At 33.8% G+C, this 19,428-nt stretch overlaps 1 protein-coding gene across 2 annotated transcripts in view; it reads left to right on the top strand.

The window, feature by feature from the left end:
• The window catches only part of DPYD (dihydropyrimidine dehydrogenase), an 809,798-nt gene that overhangs the window by 336,403 nt on the left and 453,967 nt on the right, over positions 1-19,428 (top strand). For both annotated transcript variants that reach the window (XM_059926787.1, XM_059926794.1), the window contains exon 9: positions 17,515-17,622. In XM_059926787.1, the coding sequence (XP_059782770.1) occupies positions 17,515-17,622 (108 nt within the window). The remainder of the gene's footprint in view (positions 1-17,514; positions 17,623-19,428) is intronic.

Genomic DNA, 19,428 nt, shown 5'->3' with positions numbered 1-19,428 from the left:
CCCCCAATTTCTTTACCATTTAAGATGCTGGCACACCCCTGAGTTCTTTCTCATTAAACCATTAATTTAGCCTGGCATTAACTAGGAAAAAAATGAATGCTTGGTGGTATTACTTTCATAGAACAACTCATTAAAACTGATCAGCTTCGAGCATACATAGAACAGAATTGGACTGAATTGGCACACTGGATAGGTTAAAATGTTACTATCCTTTCAAATCAATATATATTTTAACTATCTGGTTAATAGTCATTTTAAGAGTCAGAATAAACATAATTTTCCATTACTAAAATTCACATAGAGAAACAGATTCCTTTACTAATTCACTTCTGTTGGCTGAGGTGGAGTCATTGTTCTTAAAATAAAAATGTCAAGATGATTCCCACTTCTGTTTTCTAGGTTTGTTTTTTTTTTTTTTCCAGAGTTTTCAAGCCAATCAAAATGTCATGGATTTCATTACATCTTTAAAATCAAATGATAAAATAAATCACTCCTCCCTGGTAAACAGCACCATACCCTGCTTTATTGGTTTTAGAATATCATTTGACTACCCCTGCCAAATTTGGGCCTTTTGAACTGATAAACAGAGAAAAGGCAGCTCCTGTGAAAGGAATCTATATTTATCCTTTACATTTTCACTAGATGCTGATTTCTCTATGGGAGGAAACAGGACAAATGTACTTTTTGCCAGGACTTCATGTAAAAACCTTGTTACCTGCCATATTTCAATTTTTTCGTCTAGAAATATTTGAAATTCACTTATAAATGTGTGCTCTGAGCTGATGACTGATTGATTCACTCTTGTTTCTTCTCTGCCTAAGGCATAATATATATCCATCCATCCATCCAGTTCTTTATTCCTTCATTCAATAAACATCTATTGATCATCCCCTATGTTAGCTGGTGTTATGATTGACACTTTATGTAATTAATTTCATTTGATCCCTATAGCAGTCTTTCAAGACAAATGTTAATATCTTAATTTTGTAAATAAGAAGGCTGATGTCCAAAAGTTAAACAGCTTGCAAACATCAGATTGTTGTCTTCTGCTCATCTTTGTTTCCTAACACAGTCCTTTTTACATAGGGAGCACTTACTGAATGTTTATTAATGAATGAATGAATGAGCCAGAATACATTTTATTATAGCTAACACCTATTTTATACCCATGAAGCACCACACATACTTCCGTGTTTGTCTGTGTTCTCTCATTTAGTCATTACAAAAGCTCCACTAAGTTCAGTGCTATTCATGACCTTATACTTGCTTTATGGATGAGGGACCTGCGGCAAAGGTGGCAAATTAATATGCTCAAGATCAAACAGCTTGGAAGAAGCAGAGCTGGGAATTGAACTGAGGCTCTGCCTTTGGGGTCCATGTTCTTCACCACCTTGCTCTGTTTGTTTGTTTGTTTGTTTTTGTCTAGCACAGTACATGATGCATCATGAATGCTCAAAAACTGTTTGCTGCAATGATGATGGTGATGATGTGGAATGGGAATTTTTGTCTGATGTATTGAAAATGCTATTTTATAGGAACTAGGGAATTTTCAAATTACAGTTGCCTGAATTGTCCCTGTAAACTGCAAGAACACTTTATATTTACTTTAACAATTAAATATCTTATTTCTTATTTTTATAGAAAAATAAGAATATTTCTGCATTTGTTTGTAAATGCATTATCATATATATGTATGTGCATAGAGAGAGAGAGACATGGGTATAGATATAAAGATATAAAACTAATAAACTGGTGATGTCTTTTCTTTCTCATATCAATTTGTAATTTAAAGTTCCAAAATGTAACAGTGTACCTAAATGTAGGATTTGAAAACAACTAATCATGATTATTTTAAATGATGATTTTAGTAAATTATGCATTCTTTAATTGCTTAAACATAAAGATTTTCACACAAAGAAGTCTGGCACAAAATTATAAACTTTATAAGGAAATTCAAGATAGAAAAAGTGATTCCACTTTAAGTCATGTAGCAATAAGACAAATCACTATAAAGTCTGTTTCTGTAGTCAGTTGATCATATGTCCACAAAGACAGCTTTGCTTTTTAACCCATTGTGTACACATTTTTCAGTATTTAGCTCTGTCGATAGAGGACCCTGGAAGCAGTGAGGGTAATGAGGAGGAATGATAGTTTAGATGTATTCTTTCCTGGAATGCCAGTTGAATTAAATCTTTCGTTCCCACTGCAGACATACAAATCTATACTCTCCTTTCAAGATGAATCCAGAATCAGGAGTCTGCATTCTTTTATTCTTGGTCAGGAGATTAAAATTGATCACAGACCACACAAGGGAGTCGGCTGTAGTATCACAGCTCAATGCGGTTAACGAGGACAGCGCTTGCCTTCTGATCTCCTTAACTGTGCGCTTACAAGTTACAAATATTATTGATTCCAGGGGTCATCTGAGGCTGTGGGGAGGTTGTGTGACTTGACAATATTTTGCTGTTTTTTAAGGGATAAGAGCTTTGAGCCTTGATAGCAACTGGAACAGGGATAGTTTAAATTTGACAAATGAAGATTTATACTTTTTTGAGCTGGCAAAATCCTTCATGTAGAAATAATGAATGAAAATTTGAGAGTTGATTTAACATAGGTCAAATGACTTGCAGTGAAAGAAGGAAAATAACGCTTTCATTATTACCCTTTCAACAAAATGAATTGATGATAGGTTTGTCATTGTAGATCTGTGCTTTAAACAAATGAATAATGCTTAGAAAATCCTTTTTACAAGACATCATTTAAATTTAAGTAGGCATAGTTTACCTAAAATCTTTGAAAATGTAGCGTAGGTGGGATATGTGAATAATTACCTGCTAATCTGTAAAGCATGTTTTTATCTTTCTTATGAATAAAATGACTGTATTAACATTCAGAAAATTTAAGGTGCCACAGATCATTGTATGCTAAATTCTCAAAGACTAGGTTATGGTTCCTTTTTTTCCCCTGATAATAAAGATTATAGACTATCCTAAACATATATTCTATGTAATGGTGGAAGAAACACTGTATTTAAGAGCTTTTGCTGGATTAATTCTGGCTTTGGCACTTACTAGCTCTGAGACTTCAGAGAGCTTGTTTCACTGCCTTGAACCTCAGTTTGCTCATTTTTTAAATGGTCCTAAAGATGCCTAGCCGATAAAGCTGTTGTGGAGCTCCAGTACACAAGAATTATTGTTAAGTGGCAAAACACGCTACAAACGTTAACTCAAAATATTTATTACTACTGAGCTTATATGAAGTTGAGCCTGAATTTAGGACAGGGGGTGCTGAAGAGAGCTTCTGAACTGAATTCTGTCTCCTCTCCTTCATAATCTACAGAGTACACTGGCAAGACAGCAAGTTAGAGTCACAGAAGTGTTCATCGTGGCTAGAATTTACAACTATTGGATTAGATGCAATTGCTGATATTGGTTTTACATGAACCATGCTGTAAGCAGCAGAACTCAAACAGCTTAGCAGTAGACTATGACTTATTTAAAAAAACTGAAAATATTTACGATAAGAAATGACCCTAATATCATATTTCAGAAACTGAAAAAAAAAAAAGATCAAACATCTACTGCTCACTTCATTAAACCACAGGCATTTGGGATAGAATTCATTATTCTATGTTGACTTTAAAAAGTGTAAGATTTTTACTGATGATGTCAAGATATATGCTTTTATACCATGGTTAGAGTGGTTCAGGTGCTTTTGAGTATAATTTAATATTTGACTGTGTGTATATTGCATAGTTCATAGGGAATTTAAATCATTTCCAAAGAGCAACCCAGAATTTCAATTTGATCTCCCTGATTAATCCACCATCCACTGTTACTGTAGTTTCTTCACCTCGTAGTAGTAAAAGAGAAGATGATACTCTTCGTCTATGTAATAGACTCCATTATAATGAAAATATTTTCAATTATTATTAAATCTCTTATGTCTGTATAATGCTTCGTGATTCAAGAGTTCTTGGAAAAGCTCAGGGCACGAGGTGCTAAAAACTTCAGTTTACGGAAGTAAAAGCTAAGGTACAGAGAAATAGGCTAATTTGCTACACATCACACAGCAAGTAGGTGGGGGAACTGAGAGCAAACATAGGTGTTGCTACCGTGGCCATGTATTTCACCTGTCCGGGAGTCATTATTTGGTTTTGCTTTCAGAAGTCAGAAAATTTGTTGCAGGGTGAACCACATATCAGTGGGCCCTTTTGTGGGATTTCCAAACCTACTAGAGGTGGAACAACAGCTCCCTAATTCAAAGCTTCAGTTTTGACGAAATTCTTTAAGAAGCCCTCCTAAAGGCAGTTTCTAATCAAACAAATATTATACAAGCTAAGCTACATCCATTTTCTGTTATTCGCTCAGAATTTAATTAATGCAGAGTTGCCATTGTTGACTAATTTTTTCTTCTTAAAAAAGCATTTTAGTATGAATATATTCTCCACTGATACTGATTCCTAGAAAGGCATGTGATATATTGCTCTTCTAGCAAAATCTTTTCATACTTTGGCAGGCATTACCGCTAGAATACCTTGCAGTGTGGGTGTCAGTATAGGGTTTATCCTGTTTCCTCTTCCTCTTCTGATTTGCCTCATTTAAATTGATTTTCATAGCTACAATACATATATTTCTATTTTGTTGTTTTTATTCTCTTTTATGTTCTCTCTCAATAAATCTCCTTTAGTTATATTATCTCCAAAAACAACTAATTAATTAATTAATGCTTTTATTTCCAAAATTATAGTATAGTGACCTTGTACTATACTTAAAATTCAAGAAGGATGAGTCCTAAAATCAAAAGTACTCTTTAAACACCTGTTTCTTGGTACATTTTTCTGCACTGGAGATATATATATATATATATATATATATGTCTGAACTCATACCTCTCTTCTCTTGGCTTCCAGCATACTGCTTTCTCCTGCCTCTCCTGACTGACTGATCCCTCCTCAATTTCCATTTGGGCTCCTTTTCCTCTTTCTTCCTTTAAATGTTGATATGTTATCTAGGGCTCCACTGTTGGCTTTCTTTTCCTCAGGATTAACTCATTAGCATTGATGGCTTCCAGTACAGTCTCTTTGCTGATACTTTTCAAATCTCTTGGTCCAGACCAGATTTCTCTCATGAGCTTCAGACTTGAAATTTTACTTGTTAATTATCTGTAGATTAACTTTACTGGCTGTCCCACGCTCCATTAAATATGTTCAAAGTGGAACAATACTGTTGCCCCGGCATCTGCTCCTCTTCCACTGTCCTGGGCCACAGTCAAGCACACCACTGTTGAGGAACCCACCAAAACAGGAAGCTGAGGCTCAGCTGTGACCCTTCCTTTCCCTCTACTCCTTTCAACCGCGAGGTGCCAAATCCAATGAAATTAACCCTTAAAGACCTCCAGGATATGTTTTTATTCTCCTGTATGTATCCCCACTGTCAGTATCTTAGTGTGAATCCTTTTTTTTTTTTTTTTTTTTCCCCATTAAAGTTACTGTAATAGGAGAAGAAAGTGAAAACATACCTCTAAGGAATCCAGAGGCACAGTTTCAAATCCCATATACAGAATTTCTTTGAAGTAGTAAAATTTTATTCAAAATTTGCATTTCATTCCTCAACATCTCCATTTTTGTCTTAATATAAACACCATCATTTAAAGTACTTATCTTTGATTGAAATTGTTGCCCCAGGAAAGTAGGCTGTGTTTGTACTGAGGCCGTGGACACTCCCTGCAATGCCATGTTAGTGGAGGTTACTAATAATCCAAGTTGAGAAGTACAAGGTGAGTGTTCCTGTCTTATCCGGATTTATGCAGCATCCCCTTACATGATCTAGTTCCTTCATTCTCACTGCCTGCAGATCAGTTCTACATACTGCTACCGATTTGTCCTTGTTAATATACAAAGCTGACCGTATCATTTCCCTGCAGTGTTTCCTCTGCGTAAAATCCAAACTCCTTGGTGTGGCTTGCATGGCCTTTTATGGTCTGGGGCCTGCCTATCTGTCAAATTTCAAATTTTGCTATTCCTTCTCTACTATCTGCTCCCCTGACCACACCCTAGTTTCACTCAGATTGAACTCTTACCCCTTCACACCTTTGTATATGTTGCTGATTCTTCCTCTTTCTTTTTCTACCATGGGAAACATTCATCTTTCAAGGCTGAGCGTAAGTGTCATTGTCACCAGCTGAGGTGAACTGTGTTTTGTAAGGGCTCCTGTGCACTTACCTAAGCATCCGTTTGTCATAGCACTTATCTTGCTTTCTTCTATTTCTGGTTATGTGTTCTTCTCCCACTAGATTGGAAGCTATTCATCTCTGTATATCCCAAGTACCCCTGTATCCCAAGTACAGTAGGCACTCCATAGGTATTAATGAATAAGTGCTTAAATAAATGAAACATCCAAAATTTCTATTTTCATCTTATCTTAATAACAATTAAAAATCACAACTAGTATCCAAATTTGAAAGTTGAACAGGATAGACTGTAATTTTTCTTGGCTTTTTTAAGTAACAGAAATTTCAGATATGTAGTGGATGTGGATATGTAGTGAATATACATTGAATCTGCCAAGTTTTATATGGTTAATTACCCATATCAAAGGAAATTTCAATTGGCATTAAGTTTTTAAAATTATCTGTAGTTTTGGTGGTTGTTGTGGTGTTTTATATTAAAATTATGTTAAGTATTAAGAAAGAAAAATATCAAGGAAGGTACAAGTATGAAAGTCATAGGATTTTGGAAGTTAAAATACATAAAAGCCAATTCATTTACTAGTATTTACCACATGCTAGTCACTGTGGTAAGCATTTATCATATTATTGAGATATATTATCTAAATTAATCTATCTGATTTCATAGATAAGGAAATTGAGACTTGAAATTTAAGTAACTGTGATTATGCAGGTTATACAGCCAATATACAGTGTAGTAAAAATATGAACATAGTTATGTCTGACATCAAAACTATAACTTTATTTTACCAGATCTTAATATATTTACAAATTCTTATATAAAATGGTATTTATATACTTGTCAGGTGTGGATAATTACATTGCATTTTGGCATTTGAGACCACACTCCATGCACTTGGAATGGCAGCTGGATAAGTGGTATGGTATAGTTGAATTAATCTTAGTGAATGTGATTCTTTAACCATTTTTGAGTCACAGGCTCTGTAGGGGGTATAATGAAAGGTATGGACCCTCTGTGCACATACACAATAAAATGCACACATGTACAAAGATACGTTTTCATAGTCTTGGATTCCTTGAAAATCACAGGCAAGTTTCAGAATTTGGTTTCTAGATAATCTGCCTATTTTGTGGATGAACAAACTGAGGTTCAAGGTCAACCATATGTTTCTGAAATGGTTGACCATGTCTATCCATCAAGAGTGTCTTTGGAAAGTGATTACTTTGTGGAATTTTCTGAATTCCTAGAAAAGTATTCTAATTTCAAGACTCTAACTCAGCAGTGTGTCAGTAATACTAAGCACATTCCAAGTATATTTAATCATGGAAATAATTTAATATTTTTCTTATTACATACACATTTCTTGAAAAAAATCTACTAAGTATTTTCTTGTAAGATTTTTAAAAACTACAGCAGTGACTTAGAATAAGATAAATAAATTTGCACAGAAATGTATCATTTGAGTAAAGAACAAAATGCATAATTAAAAGATAAAAGAATTATATGGTAGCAAAACCAATATCTATGATTGTGAATTGCATTTTCTACGTGTAAAATTAAGTTGTTTCAGCAGTATAGAACTGTACTATGCTTACTTGTCCACATAACAGTTCTATAAGGAAATGCATTTTTGTAATTCTTCTAATTTTAAAGATGAGGAAACTGAGGTTTAAAATTTAATGACTTAGGCATGAGCTTATAGCTAATAGCTAAAAAGTAGAGGTCAGGAGTCCATTAGAAGTCTTTTGATTCTGAATCAGGCAGCTCTCCATTGTTTCACAGATAATGCCTGGGGAGAATCAGGTAGATGCAGAAACAAGTTTCAGCAGCTGAGAGAGTCACCAAGCACATTTGGTGCATGGTCTTTATTTTAAGGCCTGCCACTTGCTTCCTCAGACTTGTATTGTTTCACTTTGCAGAGCTCTGAAGGCCAGAGCATACTTGGGTAATTCAGAATGATTCTTAGCTTTCATTTCAGTTTTAATCCATGACCTTAACTCTTGCATTGTGTTTCACTCTTTTTATTTCAGTACTATAGCAAAGGTTAGTTTGGCTTTAAAGAAAACAGTTTAACTGCATTATCTATTATAAATGCATGTTATATTAAAAATTTTTTACATAAAGTTTTTGATATACAGAATACTTTAGCCTCACAATATAGCTGTAAAATTCATTAGAACGATTACAAATAAAGAGGTTACCAGTACATATATTTAAGAATTTACTTGAGTAAAAAATTTAGAAGTACAATTAATAAATACCTTTGAGAAAGTAACTAATACAATACAATGAATGTATGGTACATTTACTGGTGATTAACACATTAGTAATACTTTTGAGATTACATTTTTAAAGGGGTGTTCTCCCTTCTACAGAATGTGTGTTTACGGTGGCAGCTTTAATGCTGTTTCCTGCTGTGCAGTTCAATAAAGTATGGTTTTAGGTGGTTGGTTGAGGGTTTTTTTCGTAATGTATGTAGATGGAGATAAGTGTTTTAATTACTTTTTTAATGTCTGTGCTTTTGTATTTTTCTCCTCTCTTCTCTTTTATTTCCTGCTGTTGAGATTACTGCCTCATCTCCACAGCAGGTAGCTGTAGCAAATTTGTTTTCTTTGTAAGCCTGGTAGATTTATTTTGTAATATAACTGTTCCTTTTAAGTATTTTATTATTAATGATTTCTTTACTTTAGAATATAGTATACTTACATAGTCCTAAATAGTAATTTTCTAACACCATCTAAGAATTCCAGTCATTAAGAAAAAAAAATCTTTGCCTGAGGCATATTCTTTGAACTTTTTTGCTTACCCTTACTTCATGATGTGAGGATTAAAATTTAAGGAAATTGTTTTATAACAAAAGCCAAATGAGAATGAGAAACAGAGAAAAGAGAAGGGAGGAAAACAAATAGAAAAGGCCCAAGAGATAAAGCACACTTTAATAAATAATACCAAAAATCAAAAGGATATGTATAATTTTGTGACAGAAAAAGAAAATTACATTAACATGTTTTTTCTAAAAGAGGGATTTTAATGAGATCTTATTTTTATATTAAAATTAAATTTTAATTAGTAAAATAACTTCTGCTAATTACAAGAAAATTGGATTGCAAAAATATAAAGAAAAATAGTTCATCTTCTTGTTTTTGGTCCAGGATTTTGTTGTTTTGGTTCCTTCATATGTCCCTTTATATAGAAGAACAATAGATAAGGTGGATCCTGAATATAGAAGTTATTTATCAGGAAAGTAAAAAAACACTCAAGGATATTTTATCCATCTTTGAGTTCTTGGACAATATTTTATTCATTAAAATAAGGTCTCTCTCTCTCTCTCTCTATTTTTTCCAAATGTGTAAAAGGAGTAAAAATTATGAGACTACAAATGCATAGTGAACCTTATTCTCATTTTGTTATATGAAATTGCTAGATATTTTATTACAGATTAAAAATCCTCTAGAAGAATTTTAACCACTTAGATTCAATTTACTTCATATGTGTTGATCTTGTGAACACATTGCTTTATTAATACGTTTATATTGTCTGTCACCCATACAAACTCTAAATTGGAGCCTGATATTAAGCTCTAATATGAAATTTTATGAACTGATCTCGTTGGTATAATAGAACTTATACATATTTTCTACATGAAATCATAAAAGCAAACTGAAATACATTTGTAACTTCATAGGAATTATTATATTTGCTTACTTTATTCTCTTCTCCAATGCTTTTAAAATTCTACTGTTTTCATAATTAAATACAAAAAGAAGATCTTAGTTCAGCGTCTCTCCGATTTTCAAAATTGTATGAGTGTTCTTTACTCCTCTTAGTTCTGGATGTCATTATTGTTATATGTTTCTGTACAGAAAAATACCTTGTGTAATGGGAAAAAATATGATTTGAGATGGTGATTTCATTCATAACATTTTTTAAAAGTCTTCATCTTGTTATGCTCTAACGAATTACGTGATCCATACAATTAATGCTTGTGGTCACATTGAGAGAGAGAGACTAGACAGCAGATATACAGAACAAATATTTAATGGGGATTTGAAAAATCAATGAAATGAATACTATTGTGATATATGGTGATCTGATTTCATATGTGTTATATTGAATCACTCCACTCTGAATTCAGTCTGAACACTCAAGAGCTAAACGCATTTACAGTGGGTTGTCAGAAAAAGATGGGGAGTTTTATTGAGAAAAGAATCACAATAGGGCATCATTGATCTGTTCTCTTTCTAATCCATATATAGATCCTAGAATTATAACCCTTATGGCACTGTTTTCCCTTGGAAGTAAATCCTTTGAGTCATATAAGTGATCTTTAAGTGACAGATGAAGAACTTTATAATCCATTGTGAAATTGTGGAACGCTTAGGCCCTTGAAAAGAATATTTTATTTCCATATTGTAATCTCAACTGTTTGGGCTTGATATCGAAATAGTTTACTTTTTCTAGTAAGTATATAAACACATATGTCCATAATACATGTATTTATGAGTTATACCTACATTTACATATCTATATACAGCCATTTAAATATCTTCTTATGATTAATTGCAGTATCTTCTGTTTGTGAAAGTGTATACTATGAATCTTTTATAATGTGAGTCTTTATTTTCCATAGTTTTTATATTTTACCCAAGACAGTAATAATGACTTACATTTGAATGTTGTTTTAGATTTACCAGAGTGCTTTTATGTGCACTTTTCCACCTCATTTCAGAACAACCCTGTACATAAGTCAGAGATATCTTCGTTCCAATCAAGGCAGTTAACTCGACTTACTGTGGTAATCATTTTGCAATATATACAAATACTGAATCTTTATGTTGTACACCTGAAATTAATATATGTCAATTATACCTTAATAAAACATAATTAGATAAAATAAAGGAATTTGACAGCCACAGTATTAAAAGTAATTTTACCCAAGTACAGCTAGAAAGGGGATATAATGAGACTAGAGCCCAGTTCTCCAGACTCCTAGGTCAGTGGTCTCTGAGGCAGGATGTTAACTAACTGATGCAATTTGAATGATGCCTTAACCAATAGAGAGTCTTAACCTTGCTATTTCCTGGTCTTGAAGCACATATGGTTTGCGTCCATTGTAGTCTGTAGAATGAATGAGGTTAGAGGAATACCCTTGTCTTACCACAGCCTTTCATTCTAACCAGTCTGTCCAACACTGACCGCTTAAGTGTGCAACAGTGTGAATTGTGTATATCATGGAGTAGATGAACATTTAATTTATGGCTATCCGAACGTATCCTTTCATTATATCAAACAAAGGCTTTTAGGGAGAGAATGCAAATAAAAGGAAACGTTTATTTCACATCTATGCAAAGAGCTTTACATATATTGTTTTCATTTTACTCTCCTAACAACCCTATGATGAGGCCGCTGCTGCCCAGAAAGAATAATTTACTTGCCCAAGGTCAATGTCTAGTAAGAGCTAGAACGAGAATTTTAACGCAGAAAGTCCGACTTAGAGGTTTCACTCTTATTCAGTACGCTGTATTTACAAATGATAGAAATAAGTCAGTTGGCATTAAGATATTTTAAAAAGATTTAATAAACAGAAATAAAGAAAAACAATGGTTACACAGGGACATTTCTTACAAAGACACAACTGCATAGCTGTGGTAGATAGCCTCGTGTCCCTTAGTGAGAGTTTGTTTAATGAATCCACGTTTAACCTTCACATGTTAATATTCTTCCTCATGCGGCGCCATTCCCCAAACCAGGCTTAGCAATGAGGACTGAGATCACACAACGTGCTTTCTTCTTTGAGAAGACAGCAAAATCTCAGACACAAAAGTACTTGGAAAAGTGAAAAACTTAGGACATTTGCCATCAACTACATTTTGCTGTGCTCAGCCAGTACACTTGAGAATAGGACATAATCAGAGGGATCTTATATGTCTACTAAAATCTTCTTATTGAAAAAGCACTCGTGTGAAATAACAGGACGGTATACCTGCAGAGAGAGTTCAGAATACTAGAACATTGCCCATTTCCATAAGCCAGGAACCTGAGGCAGTCTCACAATGTTCTGTGCTGTCTTCTCCACTTCTGTGGGATGTGTGAGGCTGTCTCCTGTGGCATGTCTATCTGATCACCATCTTCCGCATGACGGCTTAGCTGTCATTCAAGTGAATGCCTTCAAGAATGAGAGGCGTCACACAAATTGTTGCTCAATTCAGTTAGCACTGAATGAGTGGACCCAGTGAAGTAACACATGCAGACATTATAAAATCTGAGAAATTCTTAAACACGTCCTACAATAGCTATGAAGACTCAGCCTTAGAAACTTATTCCTCGTCTGTTACTTACTAGATGATAACACAAAACAGAATATTTAATATCTTGTTAATGTTAATTGAAGTTGTGCAGAACTTAATATGAGTACAAAGAATTTACTAAATACACTGCTGTTGTTTATTCTGTAGTTGTTTCAGAGGGAGGTGCTTTGGAAACAAAGCAAAGATACAGATTTCAAAGAATATCAAATATTGAAAAATAACCAGCAGATACCCAAGGGGAATGCACTTAAGAAGGAAGACATTTTAGAGAGGAATTGTGCTCGAGAAAAGAATCGCAAAACAAAGATGCAGCCTAGGGAAGCAGCCAGTCTTTTCTCTACCACTAGATTGGAACATTCTGTGTTGTATGCGTATCCATAGCCTTACAATGGAACTTAATACATATACGTTGAATGATTACTTTAGACATCACTTGTTATGTAGCAACACATTATAACAGGGCTTAATTATAACCTTATACATGGCAAAGGCAGCATTTTGAAGTTAAAGCATACACTCTACAGCCAGACCATCCAGGTTAGAAATTGGCATTACTACTTACTTGTTCTATGACCTTCAGCAAAGTTACTTAATCTTTGTGTGCCTCAGTTTCCTCATATCTAAAATGCAGATAATAATGCGAGTTGTCTTATAGAGTTGTTTTGAGCATTAAATGAGTTAGTATATAAAAATCACCTACCTATATGTCAGACACTTAGAACAGTGCCTATAAGTAATCAATACATGTTAAGTTAGATTTTCTGTAGTATAAGCAACATTTTAGTTCTTTCTTTTCTTTTTGGAGAACTTGAAAATGATAATCTTTCAGTACTTCTTAAGAAGGTGTTCCTTTGTATAAATGCATGCTGAAACACCAAAAACTTCAGTAACTATTCTAGGGGAACAAAGAAACTATCTGGCCTTCTTGAAAAACAAAGAACACTATACGTATACTACCCTGAGCTGTTTTGTTTGTCAAATCTTTGTCAATTCCTCTTTATTCATAATCCTCCTTCTTCCCACTGAAAGGTGAATTAAAAAGTCATTTCAGTGTCATTTTGAAATCATCCTGGTATAGACACATACCTTATTTATTAATATGCCACCTACTCTCAGGGAAATCTTCCTTTGATAGCTGGGTATTTGCAAGTTTCATTATCTTTCATATTTCACTTAAGGTTGCTTCATTTTTCTTCTTTTGTAGCACTTTGTTTAAATTTGCTAAGGTTTTAATACTTTACTTTGATTTAAGCTTTATTCTTCCTTGCCACAAGATGTGGAATTTGAAAAAAAAATTATAAACTACAGAATAATAAACCTATCATAATATTAATAGATAGTGTTTATTGAGCATTCACTATGTGCCAGGTCCCAATGCTTTATATATATATGTATGGATAGATAGATAGATAGATATTCCTTTAAGTCGCACATCTGTGAGAGAAGAGAAATATAATTATTATCTCTGTTTTAGAAATGCAGAGGTGGAAGATCAGAGCAATTAATGAATTGTTTCAGGGCTCTCTAGAAAGATAAAGCCTTTAAGAGATATATAAAATAGATGAATAGGTAGATAGATAGATAGATTGAGTGGTATGATTTATTTCAAGGAATTGGCTTATGCAGTTGTGGGAGCTGGCAAATCTAAAATCTGTAGGCCAGGCCAGCAGACAGACAGAATTTCTTCTTTCTTAAGGAAACCTCAATTTTTTTCTTAAGACCTTTGGACTGATTGGATGAAGCTTATCCAGATTATTGAGGTAATCTCCTTTACTTAAAATCAACTGATTATAGATATTAACCACATCTATAAATTGCCTTCACAGTAATACATGGATTAGTGTTTGATTGGATAATTTGATGTGTGTACTTAGCTATGTACACATAAAACTAACAGTCATAGGAACTTACAGAAGATCACAATCAGATAAATGGGAGAGGTAGAACTCACACCAAACTCTGTCTGATGACAAAGACCCTCTTCCTAATCACCCAGCAGCATCATGGTTAGCAGAGAATAGGGTACTTCTGCCAGCTGGGCTGGACTGCCAAAGAGTATGTGAGCAGAGCTTCACATACATGGTCCTAATAGATGATCTGCCACCCAGGTAGGGGAGAAGGGCTCCGTGGACACTGGGAATCTAAAAGTGAGCATGACTTGAGGTGTGGCTAAATAGGCTGCAGAGATAACCCAATCATAATCATCCCATCCAGTTACTGGCTCATTTTTCCTCTCCTCAAGCCAGTATCTATAGGTCAGAACATTTAGCTGGTGCCCTCTTGAACATTTACAGGGAGAATCTGACCCAGTAAATGTTAAATTCATTACAGTGATAAATGCAGAGTGGGGTGAAAGCACAGGAAACTCAGTTGTCCTTGTCAGTGTATGATTCAAGTGAAAAACTGAAATTTAAATTTTACCAAAGCTTTTTTCTTGTGAAATAATTCTTGCAGGAGACAAAAAGTCATCTCTATGGGTCAGGCGGTGTGTTTAATACGAATGCCTTGCATTTCTTTATATAACAGTTATTTTAGCAGTGGGTCTATAGAAAATAAGCACAGATGTAAATCTCCCTTTTACCTTAACCATGGCAAGTAATGAAAAAGCTCAGATTAGGAATTAGTAAAGGAAGGATCTTAGACTTCATTACCAGAAACTGTAGAATTCTTATCCACCACTTACATTCTCTGTGCTTTGTTTTTGATCTGTCTTAAAGGTTTTTGCTTATCATATCACCTTGAAATTGCAAAACCCTTCACATTGTTTTCCTTGTTGTGGTTTTTTAACAGGAAAATGGGAAAATGAAGTACCATAGAACATATGTAATCTCTATAGTATAGTAATATGAAAGGGGAGACAGGTCCTTATTATTTAAATATGTATATTTTATATATATATATAAAATGATACATGTTGGCTTGACTAATCAAATGTAGCTTAAACTACAATCATCTTTTAATAGCTTTCAAGAAAAATTGTTTTGTCATTAGACTCTTCAAGTACATATTCAGCTATATTTATGTAACTGTAACCACCCCCATCTCAGTCCTTCGAAAAGAATTGCATTAATATATATAACCACACATTTATGTAATAGTTTCCATGTTACAAATACACTAAGAGATATTCCTCCGTGTCAGAAAATGAAGAAATAAAGGTATCCCCGTTTTGTTTATAGAGAAGCCAGAGCAAAGACCAGTCAAATGACTTGCCTAACTCTCTTAGATAATTAAAATAATTTTAAAAAATGGTCTTAAAATAACCTAAAAACAAAGGGCAAATCTTTTGGGGGGAGGAAATGAAAGAGGTGCTAGACAGGAAAGAAAAATGTTTGATTTAATTTGAAGGGACAGCAGTGGTTTATTGCTGGCTACGCACTCAACCCACCAGCACCTTCAGTTTTCAGGTCAGATACAGTATCCACCTTATGGCACACAACAAAACTCATCTCCTGGGCCATGCTTTTTACTCCGAGTGTCTACCAGCAACTACCATTTGCTTTCATTTAACTATGAAATAAGCTCCTGTTTCTCTGGAATGGTCTATTGGTAGACTGAGATTTGGATAGTAAATAACATTAAACTATAAATTTCCCCCTTATGGAATTGAGATGAAAAGCTTTCCTGTAGTGGGGTGAAAACTATCAGATTTGCTTCATTTGTAGTTTGAAAACATTTTAACCAGCTATTGATATTCTTTTCAAAATGTTGGCAATTATTTCCTAATTAGTTGATACATGCATGTTATAGAACATTTGGAAAATAAGGAAATAATTTTTAAAAACCCAGAATATCCACAATCTCACCACCAGAAATGATTACAGTTCAGATTATATAGTTTATATATTTTTATAAAACTTAAATCATACTATACACAGTGTTTTATGTCCTGCTAGTTTATTTAACACTGTATTTTGACTACAATCTGTTACCACATTTTTCAAATGTTTGTTTTAATGGCTGCATTTTGTTCTGTCATGTTTTTCATCTCTTAAAGTAAAACTGGATTATTCATTCTGTTGGCATTTTGATATTCCTCCACCCTTTCTCTCTCTCTCTTATCTTTTTTTTCCACTGACCATTTTTGTACATCAAACCTTTATTTGCATGTCTTAGTATTTTCTTATGATAGATTCAAAACTGTTTTTTAGAATTAGATACCAGTTTCTACCAAATTTCTACCAAAAGAGCATAACAAATCCCATCTTTAACCTTGCCATATAGTGTAATTTTCTTAAACCCTTTACTTTTTAATAGAGGAGAAATCATATCTCATTGTTTTAACTTGCAGTTCTTAAATTACTAGGGGATTTAAGATTTTTGGTGCTTATAAACTATTTATATTTTTTGTTATCCCAATTTTTGTTACCCTTTGTTTATGCTTCTATTGAAAAGTTAATATGTTCCTCATTAAAACTGAGAAATGTCTTTATATAGAAAAGACATTTTATTTGTTAAAATATTCTTCTAGCTAATCACTTGGCATTTAATTTGTTTATAATATTTTTGAAGTGTAAAACTAGCTGAATTTTTGTGGTAAAATACTTTTTTTTCCTTCGAAATTTTTTAGTCTTTCCTCCCCCCCTACCCCCTTAGAAAGACCTTCCATATTCAGGAACTAGATAAACATATATCCATATTTTCTTTTAGGTTTTGTGATGAATTTTTTATATTTAGCACTTTAATACACCAGAAATTTATTTTTATTTATGACATGAGGAAAGAATATAACTTGATTTTCCCCTTAACACTATATGTGAGTATCCATGTTTCTGTATATGTACATGTGCACATGAATGTGTGATTTATGATGTATTCTTAGTTATCTATTAAAGGTATACTCTGAGGTCTGTTACATTGTGTTATGTACATTCTTTTATGTTAATTTGGTTATAGATTTTTTTTCCTCTAAGAACCACATTATCTTAATGATTACAGCTTTCTACTTTCTTTCTAATAGTCGGTAGGAAAAGTCACTCCTCCTGCTAATGATATTTTATAAATTTTTTTACTTAGGTTTGCCAGAACCCAAAAAGGATCACATCTTCCAAGGCCTGACACAGGACCAGGGGTTTTATACATCCAAAGACTTTCTGCCACTTGTAGCCAAAAGCAGTAAAGCAGGTATCACATATTGTCTTCTGTTCCTAATGTTACCTATGTTGTTATGTGTATTATGAATGTATATTAAGTCCAGGCTCAGTAGGAAATTGTCCAGATCTCCAATGCATCCTTTTATAACACCAATGTAAAATGAAAAAAAAAATCTGATATTACTGTTAGCCAGAATCATCTATCTGTCCATCCTCCCACTCAAACATCATCATAAGGATTTTTCACTGTGTTATATACAGGTCTAAACTGCATTATGAAAAGTTGCTTCAAAATAAGAGTACCCTTAACAAACATCAGAAGATGTTCTTAAAAGAAAAGGCAGGAACTTCACTTTGGGAACTGTTTTATTTTTTTGTTTAAAATAGGACAAGTGACCATGTCTTCCATGATTTGTATCCACACCAGCAGAAAGATTCAGTCTCTTCTTGAACCACAGTTTTATGAAATTAAAATAAAACACTTCGATGGATACCCTAATACCTAGTCTCTGTGTGAAATCACTTCACACACCAAAGGAAGAACAACTGGAAGCTATGCCTGTCCTCTGCTTTGACTGGGCTAGAGTCATCGTCTTAGTGTTAAAGAAGCTATAATATATTCCCTAAAACCCGATAGTCAAACTCCTTTAAATATATATTTTTAAAGAATTCTGGGGCTTCCCTGGTGGCGCAGTGGTTGAGAATCTGCCTGCTAATGCAGGGGACACGGGTTCGAACCCTGGTCTGGGAAGATCCCACATGCCGCGGAGCAACTAGGCCCGTGAGCCACAACTACTGAGCCTGCGCGTCAGGAGCCTGTGCTCCGCAACAAGAGAGGCCGCGATAGTGAGAGGCCCGCGCACTGCGATGAAGAGTGGCCCCCGCTTGTCGCAACTGGAGAAAGCCCTCGCACAGAAACGAAGACCCAACACAGCCATAAATAAATAAATAAACAAATAAATAAATTAAAAAAAAAAAAAGAGTTCTGAACTTCAGATAGTCTAACATCAATTACACATGGAAAAGATAAGAATCTACATTTATTCTCCTAAAATTGAAAAAGATAAGAAACTTTCTCTCTTAGATCAATCTGTAGAACTTTACAGCTAAAGTTGTGTACCATCTTCGTCCTCTTCCTTCCAAGAGAACATGATGCTTGCTAGGGAAGATCATTGTACACATAGCATGTATTTGAGAATTACAAAAGGCTAATTATGTAATCCCAAATACAAACTCTTTCAAGCAAAATGATTATGCTATCTGTGGTGCCATTTCAAAAATTATAGTAATTTATCTTGTCAACAGTTTTATTTAATCCAATAATACAGCGCTACCTAATACATAGCGAACACCTGCATTTTACTTTTTAAAGAATCTTCATATGGGCATCAAATATTCATATAAATGCTGTTGAGAAATGTTCACTTGGAGAGTCATATTTCTTTTATTGCTCAGTTTTACAAACAAAACCAGGAAAAAAGCAGTAAAAGGGAGGAAGTTTTATTTTAACTATTTCAAGAAAATAGTTCTCAGAAATTCTTCAGTTACATAAAGGGAACATATTCAGCATGTTAATTTTCAAAATTTACTAAATATACTATGCAGCAGGGCTATATGTTAGAAATCTTATAAGATTTCTAAATAAAATGTTTTAATGAAATACTGCAGATTATTAACTTAGATCACAAGGATCACTTTTTTTCTTCTAACAAACAAATTTAATGACAATAAGTTAAAAATACATATCACAACTTTGACAGAGAGTTTAAATTGATTGATTCCAGTTTATTATGACCCACACTCTTCAAAATGTGTTATAGCTATCCTTCTAGAAGGA

The sequence above is a fragment of the Balaenoptera ricei genome, chromosome 1 (assembly GCF_028023285.1).
Source record: "Balaenoptera ricei isolate mBalRic1 chromosome 1, mBalRic1.hap2, whole genome shotgun sequence".
Classification (NCBI taxonomy): Eukaryota; Metazoa; Chordata; class Mammalia; order Artiodactyla; family Balaenopteridae; genus Balaenoptera; species Balaenoptera ricei.
This window is presented reverse-complemented; position numbering and strand designations above follow the sequence as displayed.